The 21319-nt window shown below is 43.0% G+C and overlaps 1 protein-coding gene across 1 annotated transcript in view; it reads right to left on the reverse strand.

Moving 5' to 3' along the window:
* Positions 1 to 21319, reverse strand: part of polr3b (polymerase (RNA) III (DNA directed) polypeptide B) — a 95794-nt gene that overhangs the window by 19913 nt on the left and 54562 nt on the right. Inside the window, exons 20-23 of the mRNA XM_072551794.1 lie at positions 18836 to 19045; positions 14424 to 14582; positions 7941 to 8058; positions 4495 to 4637 (exon numbers count right to left, since the gene is read on the reverse strand). Of these exons, the coding sequence (XP_072407895.1) occupies positions 4495 to 4637; positions 7941 to 8058; positions 14424 to 14582; positions 18836 to 19045 (630 nt within the window). The remainder of the gene's footprint in view (positions 1 to 4494; positions 4638 to 7940; positions 8059 to 14423; positions 14583 to 18835; positions 19046 to 21319) is intronic.

Raw genomic sequence — 21319 nt, forward strand, 5'->3', positions numbered from 1 at the left:
CTCTTCTGGTTTAGTCTTGTGCAGGCTTTCAGATTAGAGGGGTATGGCTGTTAGGGCAGTTGCATGTTCCTTCTGCAGAATGTGGGAGGTGAGAAACATAACCACATCTGCAGGAAGTGCACCCAACTCCAGCTCCTCGAAAACCAAGTTAGGGAACTGGAGCTGGATGAACTGGGGATCATCTGGGAGGCTGAGGGGGAAATTGAGAGGATGTACAGCTGGGTTACAGTCAGGGGGAGGAAGGGAATGGATGGGCAGAGCAGGGATCCCCTGTGTCTGTTCCCCTCAGCAATAAGTATACTGTTTGGATACTGCTGGTGGGGATGGCCTAGCAGGGGAATGCCATAGTTGTTAGGTCTCTGGCACTGAGGCTCAGAAGGGAAGGGGGTGGGGGGGGGAAAAGAACTGAAAAGCACTAGTGGTCGGGAACTCATCAGTTAGATGGATTGACAGGAGATTTTGTGGTCAGGAATGGGACTCCCAGAAGATATGTTGCCTCTCCGGTGCCAGGGTCCGGGATGTCACCGATTGGGTTTACAGGATTCTGAAGGGGAGGATAAGCAGCCAGAAATCGTGGTACATAAGGGCACCAATGATATAGCCAGGAAAGGGATTACAGAGCACTAGGTTGGAAGCTGAAGAGCAGGACGAGTAGTGATCTCAGGTTTGCTACCGGTGCCACAAGATAGTGAGGTCACCTGTCACAGTTAAGTGCAGCTTAACACGTGGCTGCGAGGTTGGTGCAAGAGGGAGGGCTTCAGATACTTAGACCATTGGATGCCTTCTGGGGAAGGTGGGACCTGTACATGAATCACAGGTTGCACCTGAACTGGAGGGGCACCAATATCCTGGGTGGGAGATTTGCTCGTGTGGTTCGGAAGGGTTTCAACTAGTTTGGCAGGGGAGTGGGAACCAGAGTTACATATCTGAGGTGGGGGGGTAGTTGTAGATGGGGCAGTGACAGGATGTAGTGAAACAAAGGGATCAGTTAAAGTGTGTCTGCTTTAATGCAAGGAGTGTCAGAAATGAGTGATGAACTTAGAGCATGGATCAGTACTTGGGGCCACGATGTTATGGCCATGACAGAGACATGGTTTTCACAGGGGCAGGAATAGTTGCTTGATGTTCCAGGGTTTAGAACATTTAGAAAGAACAGGGAGGGTGGAAAAATAGGAGGGGGTGTAGCACTGCTAATCAGAGAGTGCATCACAGCTACAGAAACGAAGATTGTCAAGGAAGATTTGTCTACTGAGTCAGTATGGGTGGAAGTTAGGGTGGAAGTTAGGAACAGCAAAGGAGCAGCCACCCAATTGGGGGTTTTCTACAGACCCCCTAATAGCAATAGAGAGATTGAAGAACACATAGGTCGGCAGATTTTGGAAAAATGTAGATGTAGCAGGGTTGTTGTTATGGGTGACTTCAACTTTCCTAATATTGACTGGAAAATCCTTAATGCAGATGGTTTGGATAGAACAGTTTTTGTCAGGTGTTCAGAAGGGTTTCCTTACTCAGTATGTACAAGAAAACCTCAATTATCTGAACGTGATGGGCAAACACTATTTTGTTCGGATAATCGATTATTCAGTTAATCGATTAAATGCCTTTCCTCTGGGCTCGGAGTTTTTAAAGTCTGCTCCTCGTTCAGGATATTGCAGCAGCACACAGCACTCAAGCCCCCACCTCCAACCCCACCCAACACCGACCGCCCTCTCCCCCCAACCCCGTCCAACATTACCATTGCCCCATAAACCCGTCCAACGCTGTGCCCCGCATGCCCCTGCCCCCTCTCTGGGACACCAACACGACTGCTGCTGCAGCTGCTTTTGCGGGCTAAGTCTCCAAATTGCGCGCACACCCACACACTTTACTGCAACCTTTTGACAGGTCCCTTGGAGAGATTATCTGGGGGACGGGGGTTTAGGGTACACGCCTCTGTAGAACTCCAGGGAAAGTGTGGGGAAAGAGAGCGGGCAGGAGATCAGTCATTTGCAGATGCCACCTGTTTAATTACTGTAAACAAAAGACGCGATCACTGTTGGAAACACGTCTTTGATGTAATGCTTCTATCAGAACCTCAAGATCTCCTTCATATAATCTGATTTTTGGATAATTGGTATTCGGATAATCGAGGTTTCTTTGTAGACAGACTGAAAAGGGGAGAGGCCTTTTTGGATTTGGTGCTCAGCAATGAGCCAGGACAGGTATCAGATCCCGCAGTGGGAGAACATTTTGGTGACAGTGACTACAACTATCTCACATTTACCATAACCTTGCAGAGGAAAAGGAGCAGTTACCAAGGAAAGATATTTAATTGGGGAAAAGAAAATTATGACTTTATCAGTCTGGAGTTGGGAAGTACAGACTGGGAGCAGCTGACATGTGGAGACTATTTAAGGAGCAGTCGTTGTGAGTGACACACAAACTTGTTCCTCTGAGACAGACAAGGAGGAGTAAAATTAAGGAGCCTTGGATGATGAGAACAGAAGAGCTTCTCGTCAAAAGGAAGGAGGCAGCTTATGTAAGATGGAGAAAGCAAGGGTCTCGCATAGCTTTAAGAGGATTATAGGCTTGCTAGAAAGGAGCTCAGAAATGGGCTGAGGATAGCCTGGTGGGGGCATGAAAAAAGCTTGGCAAGAAGGATTTGGGAGAACCCAAAGGCATTTTACTCATATGTGAGGAATAAGAGAATGATCAGGGAGAAGGTAGGGCCGGACAGGGGTAGTGTAGGGAACTTGGGCGTGGAGTCTGAACAGATACGGGAAGCACTAAATGAGTTTTTTGCTGCGGTTTTCACTAAGGAAAGGGACTTCGTTGTGAATGAGAACTTTGAGGAGCTGGAAAATAGGCTTGAACAGATCAAGATTGATGAAGTTGATGTGCTAGAAATTTTAAGATTGATCAGTCCCCAGGGCCAGACCAGATTTATCCTAGTTTGCTCCAGGAAGCGAGAAAGGGGGTTGTTAAGCCACTGGTGAAGATTTTTGCTTCCTCACTCTCCATGGGAGTCGTACTGGAGGATTGGAGGGAGGCAAATGTTGTTCCTCTTTTCAAGAAGGGTAATAGGGAAATCCTTGGCAATTATAGACCAGTCAGCCAGTCGGTCAGTCTTACGTCTATGGTCAGCAAGGTTTTGGAAAGAATCCTGAGGGATAGGATTTATGACTATTTGGAAAAGCATAGTGTGAGTAAAGGCAGTCAGCATAGCTTCGAGGGGGATAGGTCATGCCTTACAAATATTATCGAGTTCTTTGAGGAGGTGACGAGACAGGTCGAAGGTTGAGCAGTGGACGTGATGTAAATGGACTTCAGCAAGGCATTTGATAAAGTTCCCCATGGTAGGCTCATTCATAAAGTCAGGGGGTATGGGATACAGGGAGATTTGACTATCTGGATTCAGAATTGGTTGGCTGACAGAAGGCAGAGAGAGGTTGTAGATGGAAAGTATTCTGCCTGGAGGTCAGTGGTGAGTGGTGCCCACAGGGCTCTTCTTGGACCTCGCTCTTTGTAGTTTTTATAAATGACTTGGATGAGGAGGCTGAGGGGTGGGTTAGTAAATTTGCCAAAGACACAAAGGTTGGAGGTACAGTTGATAGTATCAAGGGCTATTGCAGGCTGAGTGCGACATACACAGGATGCAGAGCTGGGCTGAGAAATGACAGACGGAGTTCAACCTCGATAAATACGAAGTGATGCATTTTGGAAAATTGAAACCGAATGATGAATATAGGATTAACGACAGGGTTCTTGGCAGTGTGGAGGAACAGCAGGATCTTGGTGTTCAAGTGCATAGATCCCTCAAAGTTGCCAGCCAAGTGGATAGGGCTGTTAAGAAAGCATATGGTGTTTTGGCTTTCATAAACAGGGGGATAGAGTTTAAGAGCCACAAGTTTTTCCTGCAGCTCTACAAGCCCCTGGTGAGACCACACTTGGAATACTGTGTGCAGTTCTGGTCGCCCTATTGTAAGAAAGATTCAGAGGCTTTGGAAAGGGTGAAGGTGGTTTACCAGGATGCTGCCTGGACTGGAAGACTTGTCTTACAAACAGAGGTTGACGAAGCTCGGACTTTTCTCTCTGGAGAGGAGGAGGAAGAGAGGTGACATGATCGAGGTATACAAGGTAATGAGAGGCATGGATAGAGTCAATAGCCAGAGACTTTTCCCCAGGGCAGGATTGACTGGCACAAGGGGTCATAGTTTAAGATGTTAGGAGGAAGGTATAGAGGAGATGACAGAGGTAGGTTCATTACACAGAGTTGTGAATGCATGGAATGTGTTGCCAGCAGTGGTGGTGGAAGCAGAGTCATTAGGGACACTGCTGGACATGCACATGGACAGCAGTGAATCAAGGGGTGCACAGGTTAGGTTATTTTATTTTAGATTCGGAATAATCCTTGGAACAACATCGTGGGTCTGAAGGACCTGTTCTGTGCTTTACTTTTCTATGTTCTAAACACAGAATGTGATCTGATGCATTTAAATTGCAGTAATAACTTACCTTTCTGGCCATGTCGGCTGCTGAATTTGTCACCAATCTCAGGACGTCTTGTCTGTCTCAGCAGAATTTTAATTAAAAATGCGTCTTCTGAGTTTGAAGAGATCATCACCTTCTCAATATATGAATCTGTTGCTCCTTTGTAGCTGTTAATGTAAGCAACATTAATATAAAAGAGACATTTATAAGTACCAAAATAGAAATTAGGAGAAGTAGATCATTTAGTCCCTTAAGCTTGCTCCACCATTCAACATGGTGGTTTATTGGATTGCAGCCTCAAATCCGCATTTCCACCTATGCCTGAACCTTTCAAACCCTTGCTTAGTAAATCTTAAAAACATTCAAGAACTCTGGAACTCTCTTGCTAAAAGGGTGAAGGAAACAAAAGACCAGTGGTTCTCAAAGAATTGTTTATGTCTAAACTCTTTAAAACTGAGAAAGCCTGATTTTTTAAAACATTGACCCACCCACCCCCGCACCACTTAATTCTAGATTCTCTATCAAGAGGAAACATCCTTTCCTCAGGCTCTTTACCAAGACCATTTCAGGTCATATATATTTCAATCAAGTCACCTCTTACTGTCCTCAAATCTAGTAGTATCAGTCTCAGCTGAACCAAAGTATCAGTGGTTCAAGTTCCACGGCAGATGTGAACAGGTTGATAATTCCAGTGTAGTACTGAGGGAGTGCTTCACTGACAGAAGGGCCAAACTTGGCAGATGTGACATTGAACTGAGGACCCACCTGCCTGTTTTTGGGCAACATTAGAAGAGCAAGTCAGTTCTTAGTGGCCAGGACTCATCACTGAATCAGCAACAAAGGTTAAATTATACGAGGAAATTGGCTTCTTTTAACTTGCGTTTAGCTGATTGAGAGGCAATCCGATCAAAGTATTTAAAACGTTAAAAGGGATCGTTGACATGGCTATCCCTAGAGGTGGAACATGATGGCCCTTGTTCCGTTGATCTATTTATGGGCTCTCAGATGCCATACGAGACCAATCTTGGCTTTGAACGTTCTTCCGCACTGAGGACAAGTAATACCAGATGGCAGATCGGCCTTTGGTTGTTGCTGCCTCACTTTCCATTTTCTTCTCTTTTCTTCTAGTTCTGCACATCTGTTGGCTTCGAAAGTTGCTGTTCCTTCTCGGATGATGGTTTGCTAGAGTTTCCGGTCCTTGGCATTGGTTTCCCAATTGTTGACGTCGATGTTACATTTCTTCATGTTGGCTCTTAAAACGTCTTTGAATCTCTTATTATCTGCCTCTTTTATATTTGCCTTTTTTAAAAAAATTAGACACTATTTATTTCACACTAATGATCTTCTCAGTAGGAACAGTTTGAGTGAAAACACACAGGTTGCTGTTTCACATCTGTCCATCCATAGTGGAGCCACTCATCCTGAAGCCAAAGGCACAAATTAAGAGAGGGAGGGAGAGAGGGAGGAGTTGGTGGGGTAGAAATTGACACTTTTTAAACCTAAAACTCAAACACAAGTGCTGCTGTTCCTCTCCAGTGGAATTTCAGGTCAGGAATCAGTGAACGTTCAATGCTGATGAGATAATCTGCTCCATTCCTTGCTGTGACGTTTCACTATCTGGACCTCCTCCACTGGCTCCCACATCTGGTTAATCATTATCAGCTTCTGGAGTTTCTTGGAGTCCACATTTTCTCAGGGAGTAGGATTTCCTGTCTTACGGAGGGTGTGATGTCAGGTTCGATGAGGAGGAAGTAAATGGAGACGGTGCTAGCCCCGGATGCAGTGAAAGCCATCAGACCGACAGTAGGGATCAGCTCTTTCCTTTTACACATCATACTGAAGAAAATCACCATATTCACTCGGTGCAGTGTCCTAGCTCCTACTGAAAAATGAAAGTCCAGGCTGGATTGAAGTTGTCTGAGTTGCAGCACAAGGCAGGGCCACATTTAAGCTGGGAGTAGCAGATTTATTTTGGCAGACGCTTGTCTTTCATCCGAACAACATGACCACTACATCTTAGTTGGTTCGTGATGACGTAGGCTTCAATGCTTGTTGTTTTGTTTCATTCAGCATGCTGATGTTGGTTCTTCTTCTATCTTCCCAGCTGATATTCAAGATGTTTCAAAGGCAGCATTGATGGAACTTTTCAAGTGCCTTCAGATTTCATCTGTATGTTGTCCAAGCTTCTGATGCATACAAGAGCATTGGAATCACCACTGCTTTGTACACTAACATTTTGTCCAGATGTCATAATCATGAAAGACTCTTGTTTGGAGAAGTCCAAAAACTGTTCCAGTGCATTTAAGACAATGTTGGATCTCGTCATGAAGGTCAACATGGGATGAGAGGTGACTTCCAAGATATGGAAAGCGGTCCACGTTTTCCAGAGTTGTTTTGCCAAGTTGAACTTGGTTGATTTGTCTCAGTTGGCGACAGTTGATAGATGATCTGAGTCTTCTTGGAATTGAAAAATGTTAGTGTACAAAGCAGTGGTGATCCCAACGCTCCTGTATGCATCAGAAACTTGGACAACATACCGACGACATCTGAAGGCACTTGAAAAGTTTCATCAACACTGCCTTCGAAACATCTTGAATATCAACTGGAAAGATAGAACATCAACGTGCTGAATGAAGCAAAATACAACAAACACTGAAGTGTACATCATCGAGAACCAACTAAGCAGTCATGTTGTTCGGATGAAAGATGAACGTCTGCCAAAACAAATCTTCTACTCCCAGCTTAAAAGGAGGCAAATGTAAAAGAGGCAAACAACAGAAGAGGCTCAAAGACGTTTTAAAACATGAAGAAATGTATCAACATCAACAAAAGGGATACAGCAGGCTAGATAAAGAGAAACTATTTTCTCTGACTTGGGGATAAAACAAGAACAAGGGGACAGAACTTTAAAATCAGAACAAGGCCACCAGAACAGAAATCAAGAAGAATTTGTTCACAGAGTAGCGGGAATCAGGAATTCTTCCACGCACCCCATACCCCCAGATGCAGTTGATACAGAGGATCAATTGGATATTTAAAGTTGACAGATTTTTGTTGGGTTAGACTATAAAGATATTGACGCAGATAAATGGATTTTTAGACCAGTCTCAATCTGATTAAATTGTGGAACAAGCTCAATGTGCTGAATGCCCTCTTTTTGTTCCCAAAATTGATTTCCTTTTTTATCTCATTGTTATTTCTGGAATCTTATCATGAGCAAACTGAGTACACAATCTTTAATAATGACAATTGCACCGCAAAACAATTGATTGGCTTTGAAGCGACCTGGATAATATTCTGAGGGGGTGAAGTGTTCTAGGCATGATCTTTTCTTCAATGATGATTTCTCCACCAATAGAATGATGCTTGTCAACCAAATTCCTCTCAACTTTCCCCCAAAAATCCCACCCCACCCTGACAATCCCAGAGATGCAGTTCCACAAGTGACAGAGATCTGCATTTAAACATACGTGATTGGGACATCGCGAAACTGTGGCTGTTGAGATTGTGCGGCTCCCTCTAACGGAGTCTGCGTAACTGTCGGCATTGATTTGTTCACCAGCACTTGTCTGTTTTCCACTTTCTCACCTAGCCATAAATAAAAAGCAAAATTAGAGAGGGTTTCTCACCAGAAACTTACACTGCAATGGGGTAAAAAAAGATTGAAACTATTGCACCAATTCCAATTTGTGGTGCGATTCACTGCAGGTGGCAAGAGTGAGGGTTTTTCTGATCTACAGAAAAGGACCAACTGGGGATCTAAGATGGCGGCGATCTGAGAAGATCACACTGCAGAGCTTCGCATTGCAGCAGGAGCAGGACGGTCCTTTAACACGTCCAACCCAGGTCATCAGGATTTCTTGGGGCGTTGGAAAGATTGTGGAGCCCCAAGAAACATTTAAAAATGGACTTACCTGTATTTTCAGCTGTCCAGAAATGGCTAAAAAGGGAGGAGGAGCATCTGAGGCCGGGCCTGCAGCTCAGCCTGCAGCAGCCTCAGAGCCGATTACTCTCCAGAACCTGGTGAACCAGCTCCTGATGCTGGGGAAACAGATTGAAGAGAAGCTGGCTCCAGTCTCTCTCATGCTGCAGAAGCATGAGCAGCAGCTGGGAGACCTGGAGAAGAGGACGGATGAGGTGGAGCGCAGGGTCACAATGGTGGAAGCTGATGCCAGTTCATTCAAGGATGAGATCCAAGCCCTGAAGACGCAGATTTGTAATTTGTGTGACTAAGTGGATGATCTTGAAAACAGGGGCAGGAGAAAAAAAACATTTCGATCATTAGTCTGCCTGAGGGTAAGGAAGGTGAGCGGCCTGCGGAATTTGTTGAAGATTGGCTTCCGAAATTCCTTCACTTGGAGACTGACATGAGGGGATTGAAGATAGAGAGGGCTCACCGGGTCGCAGCACGGAGGTCGGGTCTGGGTCAACGCCCTCGTCCTTTCCTGGTGCGGTTCCATCACTACCGGAATAAGGAGAGAGTCATGGAGGCTTCCAGACTCCAGGGGACAGATCCAAAGGCCCTAATTTACAAGGGGTCTAAGATCATGTTTTTTCAGGACTTTTCAGCGGCGGTGACCCAGAAACGAAAATTGTATGATGGTGTCAAGAGAAGACTGAAGGAGCTTGGGATTCAGTACTCCAGAGATATCCGGCAGTGCTTCGGATCACCTTAGATGGATCCATGCATCTCTTTGACACATCGGAGAAGGCAAGAGACTGTGGACAAATTAACCTGATTTAAACAATTGTAGTATGTATAAATATTGTTGCTTGGGTATGCGTTTATCATTCTGCAAAAGGAATGCAGGAAGTCCGGTTGGAGCTTTGTTTTACCCCATTTTTTTCCTCTATTGATAATAATTTGGTTCAAACTATATTTGGCAGTGGTTAGGATGTACATTTTAAATTTTAAGTTCGGACATACGAAAGGATGGGTGGGGTATTTATTCCCCCTTTGTTTTTATAAAAGAATGTTTTTTTTTAATCCATATTGATATTCTATGGGGTGTTTATTCTTTTTAGCTTGTGCTTGCGATGCGGCTCTAGCTGGGAGAAGTGAAGGTGGTTGAGATGGTTAGATGCCTATTTATGGGCAGTTCGGGACGGGTAGTTGCCCCCTCTGGGCAGGGCCGAGTTCCCCTACTCAGCGTTACTGGTGCTTTATATGTTGGTTTGTTTTCTGGTTTTTGTTGTATTTTATTTTTAATAATTTTGTATGTTTGTTAAACGAAGTGGTTTTAGTTTATGTAGTTTTTATATTTGGTGGACCATGCGACACAAAGGCTCAGCAATTTGTGGTTCGGGTTCCTCCTCTCTGGAATTTAAATGTAATTGCAGAAGATTATGGCTAATGATTTGATTAAATGGTGTACCTGGAATATCAAGGGAAGTCACTCACCAATTAAGAGGAAGAAGGCACTCTTAGGAGGAGTCTTAGAAAGGAGAAGGTGGATATTGCTTTGTTACAGGAGACACATTTGGATGACAAGGAGCATCTGAACTTACAGCAGAATGGCTTTGACTGAGTTTATTTTTCATCATTTAATACCAGAAGTAGGGGAGTGGCTATACTGGTTAGGAAAAATCTCTAATTTAAATTGTTGGAATGTGTTAAAGCCACATACAGGAGGTTTGTAATTCTTAAAGCCTTGATAAATGGGGAAGAATATGGCACTTTAAATGTTTATTGTACCCCAGCTTATCCTTTTAAATTCTTGGTAGATGCTTTTTCTAAACTGATAAGTCTCAAGTTTCGGCACATCATTAAAGGGGGAGATTTTAACTGCCTCATGGACCCCACAGTAGACAGGTTGCCTAAAAGGTCCCTCAAAACCCTCTGCACAAACTAAACAGTTATTGGGTTTCTGTGGGGAATTAGGGTTGGTGGATGTATGGAGGTGTCTCAACCCTACAGGTAGGGATTTCACATTTTTCTCCAATCCGCACAGATGTCACAGGAGGATTGATTTTCTTCTGACCCCTGCGGTAACCCTGGATCTGGTGGCATCCTGTACGATTGGTAATATTGCCATCTCCGATCATGCTCCAGTGTACCTCATGGTTAAGATTAAGGATGTTACAGTGGATTCAAGGTACTGGTGAATGGACCCCTTTATTCTCATGGACAGTAAGTTTGCAGAGTATTTCTCTAGGGAATTTTGGGCATTCCTAGACATCAACATAGACTCGGTTGATAGCTCATCTGTTCTCTGGGAAACTGCCAAAGCTTATGCCAGGGGGGGTTAGTTATTTCATATTCCACCAGTAGGAAGTGGCAGAAGGGTGAGCAGCAACATCTCCTTGAAGGACGGTTGAAGGCAGCTGAGAAAGCCTATTTTGACAGACCCTTGTTGGTCAAACTACAGAGGATTACAGCACTGCGGTCTGTACTAAATTCTGTGCTCACGCAAACAGCAAAGAAGGAGCTGGCTTTTGCAAAGCAAAGGTTATACGAGCATGGTGACAAGCCAGGCAAATACTTAGCATACCTTGCCAGAAAGGGAAATGCCCCACAAACCAGTACAGCGATTAGGGAAGGGTCTGGGAACCTAACGTGATTCCAAAAAGATTAATGTGGTGTTCCAGAGATTCTACTCCAAGTTATATCAGTCTGAGAATTGTGAGGAGGGGCAGGCCAAAATTGAATCCTTTTTTAGAGACCTGAAGCTCCCAGGTGTAACTCCCGAACAACAGTCCTTTCTCAATGCCCTTGTATCGGAGCAAGAAGTGCAGGAAGCTACGAGGCAGTTTCAGAGTGGAAAGGTGCCCAGTCCTGACGGATTTCCCAGTGAATTCTATAAGGAATTTATCAGTATAGTGTCAGACCCGATGCTGAATATGTGTAACGATTCATACAGTCATGATTGTCTCCCACCATCTCAGAGAGGCCAATATTTCACTTATCCTTAAAATAAAAGGAAGGATCCGGAAGACTGTGCTTCGTACAGGGCCATCTCGCTCTTAAATGTGGACTTTAAGATCCTCTCTAAGACTCTCGCGTTAAGGCTGGAGACTGTGTTACCCTCTATTATTAAAGAGGATCAGACGGGCTTCATAAAGGGTCGCAGATTCTCCAATAACATTAGGAGGCTGCTTGACGTAATTCAAGCATGCCAACAGCAGTCAATACAGGGATTGGTGATTTCTTTAGATGCAGAGAAGACATTTGACCGAGTTGAGTGGCCGTACCTTTTCTATACTCTAGACCGGTTTGGTCTGGGCGAAGTTTTCATAAGATGGGTAAAGGTTCTCTACAGTGTACCTCTCACTGCGGTCATTACCAACGGGGTACGATCAAGCAATTTTAATATTTCTAGGGGCAGCCGGTAGGGCTGTCCCCTTTCACCATTACTTTTTACGTTGGTGATTGAACCGTTGGCAGAGGCCATTCGTGGGGATCTCAATATCTCAGCTCCAGAAGTGGGGTCAAAATTACATAAGATTCTTGAAAGATCCAGCAGTTTCAGTGCTTTGACTGATACAACGTATTCACACGTTTGGCGCTTTTTCAGGGTAGAAGATTAATTTTGCTAAATCAGAGGCTATGCCTATGGGTGGTCTTACGAAAAAGTTGGCTCTTGAGTGACTATAGATTCCCATTTAGGTGGTCACAGGGGGGTTTTGTGTATTTGGACATATTGATTGCTCCAGTTTTGGATTGGCTGTTCAAAGCCAATTTTACTCAATTATTTGAAAAAATATAACAAGATCCCTAAAGATGGGAGGCACTTCCAGTCTCATGGTTGGGTCAGATAGCGCTTATTAAGATGAATATTCTCCTTCGTTTGCTATACCCTATACGGATGCTCCCCTTGATTTTCAATAAACAAACACTCAGGAGACTGAACAGTTGGTTCAGCTCCTTTATCTGGCACCGTAAACGGCCCCTCATTAAATTAGCCAAACTGCAGTTGCCTCACAGATTGGGGCGAGTAGACTTTCCGGACATTGAAAATGACCAATTAAGCTCACTTTTGACTTAGTGAGTGATTGAGTTTGTGGGGACCCTCTTTCAATATGGCTAGATATCGAAGCCTCCCAAGGAAGGTGCCCCCTTACCAGTTTGCTATTTTTGGACAAGGTGAGGACAGTTAGGGAATATTGCCATAACCGAATAGTCATCAATACTGTTAAAGCATGGAGGGCAATTCGGCAGAGGGAAGGTAATATTGGCAAAACATCTTTGTTTACACCTTTAGTGGGTATTCCGGGTTTTCAACCAGGTATGATAGATTCAGGATTTAAACGTTGAGCAGCTAGAGGTATATCTTGCATGGATGATTTATTTGAGGGGGATATAATGATGTCCTTCGATCAGTTAGTACAGAAGTACGAGTTACATAGAGACCTCTTTAAATTTTTTCAAGTTAGGGATTTTATTCAAAAAAATAACTTTTGACTGATTCCTACAAATCTGACATAGAAAAAGGGGTACTAAGGGCTAAGAGTACACTATATTGTCAGTACTTTATATCACCAATTGGGGGGTGCCACCTCAGCTGAGTATGATCGACTCAGCAAGATGTGGGAAAGAGCTGGGTGTTGAAGTTTCTTCAGAGGCATGGGAGGATATTTGGGAGAATGCAAGGAAGATATCAATTTGCAATAGGACCCATGCTTTACAGTTGAAGATTCTCCACAGGGTCCACTTAGCCCCAGACCGTTTGTCAAAATTTAAACCAGGGGTATCTTCAGCATGTCCCAAGTGCAAGGTCTGCACAGGCACTCTTACCTTTGGTCTTGTTACAGGCTTCAAACATATTGGAGCGCTGTGGCGAGAGCAATGGAGAGGATTTTAGGTGTAGAGGTGGAGAAGGACCCTATTTCTCTCCTTTTGGGCCTACCATTTGTATTTCCTGCAGACGCGCATAAGAAAAAAACTTTTCAATATTCTTACGTTCTGTGCAAGGAAGACTATGTTGCTAGGTTGGATATCCGAAAAACCTCCAGGCCTGTCGGGTTGGCGGAAGATTGTTATGGAGCATATTCTCCTGAATTCTCTCTCAAATATGGTACACAATAAAACTGAGAATTTTTACAAAACATGGCAGCCCTTTTTGAAATACCTGGACACAGATTTATCTGCCACACTAACAAGGGCTTTTATATAGCCGTAACGATTGTGTTTCATGAGTCCAATATCCAGGGAGGAGGAACTGTGAATGTATGAGTGTTTTGTTTGGCTGGGCTGAGTTATTACTATTTATTTGTTTGTTGTTAGGTATTTATTTAGTTAGTTAAAATAGCTAGTTTAGGTTTATTTTTTTTAATTTTATACTTCTCTATATATGTTTATACATTCGTATAGGAGGGTGGGCTGGGGAATTTTTTTTATTATTTGGGTTTAGTTTTGTACTGTTTTGAATTGCATTGTTTTGTATTTGTTGTAATATTTAAAAATCTATTTTTTCTTAATAAAAATATAAAGAAAAGGACCAACTGCTTGTTTAAATTTTAATACCACTGGAACTATCTAGAGACAGAGAAAAATATAATTTCTTCAATATAAACATCCAATGACTGACCAGTGATGGATTTCCTCCTTTATATTGTACTAAATGGACAAGTTAAAATCAAAGCTAAATGTTCGCCCTTCTAATTTCTAAGCTTCATCGGCAGTTTTAAAAGCCAGGAAGCAGTGCTGAGAAAGGTCCCATGGCGATTGGAAGTCGACTAATACTTCCTGGGCCATTTATTTTATTCACGTTTGGATTGGAGGTAACTAATGCCAGTTGACTTTGACTGCAAGTGACAGCATAGTAATAACTGTTTGTGTTTTCACAATACTGGAGACTTTTTTAATTTAAACCCCATTTAGGAAAGAAGAGTAACCTGACAGGAGTCTTCAGGAAAATGAAAGGGTTGACAGGGAATATGTGGTGAAAACACTTAATTGAATAAAATGTAAGTTTGATCATCCTTTGATTTGACCCAACATCATCCTCTCTTACCTGGTGAGCAAATACCATCCGCGTCTAAAATTTCATGCCGCCAAATTGGCTTCCGTGTAGCTGCATCAAGCATTGGACCCATGACTTTATCAAAAGTCTGATTTGTATAACGTTTAAGTGTACATTTAGCATTTTTGTACACCAGACATCTTCCAAAACCTTGGAGGAAAGATAAAAGCAACGATTAGCACTCAGTAGAGCTTAATTGTGCGCCAGTTTCTGAAGTTCTTACTGGTACCTAAGATCCCTTGGAGCATTTAGTTCCCATGGCACTGATAAACTGAGAAACAAAAGCAGAAGGGTTGGGAGAAGTGGGGTGGGGGCAGTGCCATGAGATCAGGGTAGGAACTGCAGATGGTCTGTAGAATAAAGTGGCATTTCCAAGCACCAGCTTTAGAAATTCTTATTGCTGTATCAAAAACCTTTCACAAACCAGTGTTTGCAAAACACATTCAGGAGGAGGGAAATGCAATCTGAGGGCTTTACTAAATCTGATCTCCAGCATCTGCGGTCCTCACTTTCTCCTGCTTGACTAAATCCAACAATTCTACGTTGTTGGGTGTTAACTGTATATTAACTGTGCTTACTTGTATGGAAGTGACAGGCATTAACTTGGAATTTACTTGTGCCCCTGTAAATCGGCAGGCTGAAACTGCAATTATTGGGTTAGGAGGCGCTTGCTTATAACTTGAGTGCATCACTGTAAACAAATGCTTATGTTAGAAGGAAAGATGAGCTCAAGTTCTATTCTACATCATCTGGTTTTCAGGATTATAACATGGTTGACAACAGAGATTATGGATGCAATAGAAATGAACAGCTATTCCCCAGTTAACATTTCACCAAGTTAACAATGTTACGTCACTGACCAGAGGAGAAATCTTTATACTAACTGTTTCTGATGTAAAGCTAATAACTTAAGGGACAGGCAACATACTTCTCACAAACATTTATGGGTGTTTTAATATTTCAGCGTAGTGGGATGCAAGAGGAAATTAGATTAAACTGTCTCAAGCATAAAGTGTGCTGAGAGTTTGTTTGGAGTCCTGGTGGAACAGGAACTAATGTAGCTTAAATGGGCACAGAGCGATGGGTGAGCCAAAGTGTAAAATAGGAATCACGCAAAGATTTGGATGAGTTCAAGTTTATAGAGGATGTAGATTCAGAAGGCAGGCTAAGTCAGCTCAGCCTAATCTAGAAACATCAAAGATATAGACAAGAGGTAGATGAGACAGAGACATTACAGAGATGGGAGCAGGCAGTATTGCCGAGGGCAGCATTCATGAAGAAGGGCTCATGCCCGAAATGTCGATTCTCCTGCTCCTTGGATGCTGCCTGACCTGCTGCGCTTTTCCAGCAACACATTTTCAGTATTGCTGATGGAGCAGACGTGGTCAGAACCTATTCCTGGGTCAAATGTGACATCTAATTCTAGAACTATCCAAGATTTCTGCACTTTTCGAATTTTGCACTATTTTACATCCCCAATTTTAAATTGTTTTATCATTGCAAAAAACAAAACTGGCAATCAGAGCTCACAGCACTGGAGTTCCTTTTATGAAACCCTCAGCCTCTAAACTCCTCTCGCCATTTGTCAGAATATCACCTCCTGACAACAGTATCTTTCAAACATTGCTTACCCCATTTTGGAGGTTTCAAAATTGTCACCAATCACACTGAGTACTGTGAAGGAGTGGTGCAGATATTCTTGAGTAGAAAGACCTTTCAGAGCATGGAGGGGGTGTCCTGAGAGAAGGAGGGACCCAGCTGGAGCAGGGCTTTGCTTCTATGACTGGGTCAGAGATTCATAGTGGCCATTACTACCTGGGAGGCTGCAGCTCCACTTGAGGGTCTCGACCCCACTTTGGGAAGCCCTGCCTCGAGATGGACATTTTGTTTGATTACACCTGAAATGCCTTCAACATTTTACTGCATTAAAGGGTGAAACAGAAAAACAAGCTGCTGTTGTAATGGTGACTAATACCCACAATTCGTAACTGCCTAGAAATCGTTCCAACTTACGGTGATTATAAACAACAGCAGATGCTCTGTTGCTGTTTGTTTTGAATTTGTCGGGTTCAAGACTGCAAAGAAATATAATACCTACTGATTTTCGTCTAGATGGTGTGCCTGAGAGATTAATCTTTCATACTAGCAATCTCTAGGTCAAAGGAAGTGTGATGGACATCACAGATTAACAATGCAGTGCAGTTTCATATGGAGTACACGAGGTTCCAACATCTGAGGAGTTAACAAGGACTTGGGTAGGTCCTTGGCTCAAGGGCTAACAGTGGTCAAAATGTGAGCCTCCAATTCAGACTTCACAGTTGGAGTTCAGTGGCTGCAATGGCAGGCCAATCCAAAGATGCTTTGCGATGGCCATTTTCAAAAGCTTTGCTAAGATTAAATCCCAATTAGGCAATCCATTGACTGCTGACATTGAGTCTCTACTTTCTGGTGGGGTGGGAGCACATATCCTACCTGTGAGGGGTACCAGATAATCAGAGGCTGACTGCACTCTGGCATAAGTCAGTTGCAGTGGCCACTGTTCACCTTGCAGCAGGTCCCAGAGGCTGGGGCATCAACACTGGAGCCCTCTCTCACAGAAGAAAGTGAATGGGGCAGGAACACTGAGAAGGCAATAGCAAAGGGGAGCAGTGAGAAAAGATCAGAGCTGCGTCCTTCCTGCAAGTGGTCCTTCTGTTGGACATAGGAAGAGCATACATCTTGTATCCAACCCACTAACAAGGTTATAGGCCCTGGCTGTTTGCCCACATGGCGCACTTTAACACTAGTGGCACCACCATGAGACCCTTAAGGTGAGTTTCCCAAATAATGGGTTACAACTGCCAGTGAGGTACAGAGAGGATTTTGTGGACACTAGCATTAACAGCAGTAATAGACAATAGACAATAGACAATAGACAATAGATGCAGGAGTAGGCCATTCTGCCCTTCGAGCCTGCACCGCCATTCAATATGATCATGGCTGATCATTCCTAATTAGTATCCTGTTCCAGCCTTATCTCCATACCCCTTGACTCCACTATCTTTAAGAGCTCTATCCAATTCTTTCTTAAAAGAATCCAGAGACTGGGCCTCCACTGCCCTCTGGGGCAGAGCATTCCACACAGCCACCACTCTCTGTGTGAAGTAGTTTCTCCTCATCTCTGTCCTAAATGGTCTACCCCGTATTTTTAAGTTGTGTCCTCTGGTTCGGCACTCCCCCATCAACGGAAATATGTTCCCTCCTGCCAGAGTGTCCAATCCTTTCATAAGCCTATACGTAAGGCCCCCACCCCGTAAATCCTTATTTTCTTTTAAATGGTGGTCTTGGCTTAATGGGCCCGTAATGTTTGACCATAACTTCTACTCCAAAAAAGGCCAATGGAAATGTAGGCGCTTTAAAAAACCCCCAAAGATCAAACACTTTTCTGGTTTGCACATCCCATCCCCAGGCTCACTCTCTCTCCCCACTGACCCCTCACACCAACTTCCTTTAGATCTCACTGTGGGATGGGGGTGAGTCACAACCATTGTCAAGAATGCTGCAACAGTGGAAAACGTTTCGGGAAGCACGGACTCTGGGACAACCAGGCGAAGCCAATGCCTTCCCAAAAGGGTACACAAGGTGGTCTTCACCCAAACCCCTTATCAAATTCCACCCCACGTTTGTAACAAATGGAATTTGGACAGTTGTCCTGCTTTGTAATATTTAATACGGAAGCTTTGGAGTCCATTGCCTGGAACACACAAGGAATGACTAGCGACAATGTACCCTACACCAGGAAGAGAGTGTTAATTTGCTGAGTTCACATTTCCATGGTAAATTGAATGTCATTCTGATGATTGTGACTAGGTAAATCTCAGGTTGTTGGTGTTACTGGTGAAGCCAACAAGCCTATGCCAGCCATAGCTCAGTGAACAGCACTCCTCTGAACAGAAGGTTGCAGGTTCAAGTCCACTCCATAAGAATTGAACAAAAACCTGGGGTGACACATACTGAAAGAGTGCTGCACTGCCAAGTGCCATCGTTTGGCTGAGATGTTATTCTTGCCTCTAACACAAAATGTGAAAACTTCATTGTTTTTTTATTCAAAAGTACACAAGTGAAGTTCACCCAAAGTGTCCTGGCCAACATTTATCTCGCAACCAACATCACCAAATCAAATTATTTGGTCATTATCACCTTGATTTTTTTGTTGTAGAACATGCTATTTGCAAATTATCTGTGTTTCCTAAATAACGAGGACAATTTCACTACCAAAAGCATTTCATTTTCAAATGTCTTGAGGAGATGACAGGCAAGTTCTTTCCTCCTCCTTAGTGGTTAACAAAAAAAAACACACAATTCTGCAAATTAAGAGCATAAATTGAAAACGTTAAGGAATTAAATAATTTGGCCTACATCACCTCTGTCCAAAGAAGCCTTATTTAGGACGAGAGCATCTTCAATATCATAACCGCTGTAGCTCATCACAGCCACTGTGGCATTCTGCCCCGCTGGGAGCTTTTCAAAGTCAATCAGCTCTATGGATTTGGTTTTCACCATGGGTTTCTGAGGATAGGCGAGCAGGTACATGAGGGTGTCAATCCGATTCCGCTGGTTGTAGCCTATGGTACCTGCAGGGACACAAGACAGAATTCACCAGCTGCATGATGAAAATAATCTTATAGCAACTGGGTGATTTCATCTTTATGTATAAATCAAATTTAAAATCAAAATCACGTGAAAGAAAGCAAAATTCCAACCTGAAACAGGTGCAATAAGAATAGATAACCTCCCCCTAATTAAATTTGATTCATTTTTTTTAGTTGGGGCTTCATTAGGTTCTTGGTTACAATAAAAATTCATGGATTGCCTTTAGAATCACTCCTGATGAAGGGCTTATGCCTGAAATGTCGACTCTCCTGCTCCTCGGATGCTGCCTGACCTGCTCCTCTTTTCCAGCGCCACACTTTTCAACTTTAGGATCATTTACCCTTGGAAAAGGCAAGATCTTGAATAATCCAGTTTTTGTCACAACTAGGAATATATTAGTTCAGCAGGACAGTGGGAAATTACTGTTTAGCAAATTCATACGTCATTAGCAAATGCAGAAACAAACAAATTTCATTGCTCTGACAAATAGTATCAGCTTAGTGATCTATTTTCCAAACAGAATAGAATCCATAGAATCCCAACAGTGTGGAAGGAGGCCATTTGGCTCATCCAGTCCAAAATGACCCTCCAAAGAGATCCCACTCAGATGCACCTCCCTACCCTATCCCCATACCCCACATTTCCCATGGCTAATCTACCTAACCTACACATTCCTGGATACTATGGACAATTTAGCAAGGCCAATCCACCTAACCTGCACATCTTTGGATTATGGGAGGAAACTGAACCACCGAAAGGAAACCCACGTGGACACAGGGAGAATGTGCAAACTCTACACAGAGAGTCACCCAAGGGTGAAATTGAACTAGAGTTCCTGGTGCTGTGAGGCACTAGTATTAACCAGTATGCCATACTGCCCCAAACATAACCTGCTGAGGAGCAAGCATATGAGTTTCTGTAGTATAAACTTGGTAATTATTTAAATATTTGAAATAAACTCTAAGGACCTCTGCTTTGGTTTTGTTCCTTGCTTGACTCTGCTTGGTGCACAACTTCTTAAACCGCTGAGAGCAAGGGATTGTTACCGCAGCTCAATCTTGATCAAAAAGGAGGGAAACTTGGAAAATTGCAGGCACACAAATTTACACAATATATAAACTGAGTATAAACTGAAAATACAGGAGTTGCATGGACTACTTTAAGCAGTTTCTTTAATAGGTCTTTGACTGTTTAATTTAAACGTAATCAGTTAAAAAAGGAAGGCAATGGGAAAAGGGCAGAGGAATGGGACTAACTGATATATTTTTTAAACTAATGGCCTCCTTCTGTGATATTTAATTCTAACAGAAAGTTGCTTCTCAGAGTCATCACATCAGTCTCACACCCTCCTCATCTTTCCTTTAAGATTTTTTCATACTTTTTTTTGCAAGTTATTATTGAATCTATGTCCATTGCTTTTTGTAAGGTCAATGCAATATCCTACTAAAAACAATTTCCCATCTTCTTTTTGGTTCTTTTGTTAGTTATCTTAAATCTCATTACTCACACCATCGAAACCTCTTGTAATTTTGAACACCTCTTATAAAATCTCCCCTTAACCTTCCTCGGTCCAGTCTTTCCTCATAACTGAAGTCCCTCATCCCAAATATCCTTAAGTAAATCTGATTGTGTGGGAAGTTGGTTCAGCCAATAGTCCTCAGTTAAAAGCAATTCGGTTTTTTTTCATAAAGACTGCACAGTGTCACGATGGTGCCATTAATCATGGCTATGCATTCAACCTGCTCAACATTTACATCCATGTTTCGACAGTCACCTCGCTTTCTAACGTCAGAAGTGACGACCAGTCACTGTATCCAGGGAGCTGATTCTACAAGCTCAGGTCTGGGCAGCTGAATACACCAGCCACACAGGGAAAAAAAAAAAACAGACAATGAATTGCAAATGACACTCCAAAACAAAAACACAAAAAGCTTCACACACAAAACCAACAATGGGACTCTGCATATATATCGATTTGCAGTTCTGTATGCACTGATCCTACTTAACTGTGTGTGGCAACAAACTGTTCACTTTGAAAATGATGTCAAACGGGTACAAACACAGAAAGCAATTAGGAGAAATCTTTAGTGCTGGTCTTGCACCACTGACCCACTCCCAGTAAAGAGCAGTGACAGGAACAACGCACAAAACAAATGCTCAGAAAATCAGTACAGGAACAGAGTGATAAATAATGTCCTTCACAATATAATCAAGAATTATTGAATTTACCACAGGGAAAGTGGTCGCTCAACTTT

The sequence above is a fragment of the Chiloscyllium punctatum genome, chromosome 32 (assembly GCF_047496795.1).
Source record: "Chiloscyllium punctatum isolate Juve2018m chromosome 32, sChiPun1.3, whole genome shotgun sequence".
Lineage (NCBI taxonomy): Eukaryota > Metazoa > Chordata > Chondrichthyes > Orectolobiformes > Hemiscylliidae > Chiloscyllium > Chiloscyllium punctatum.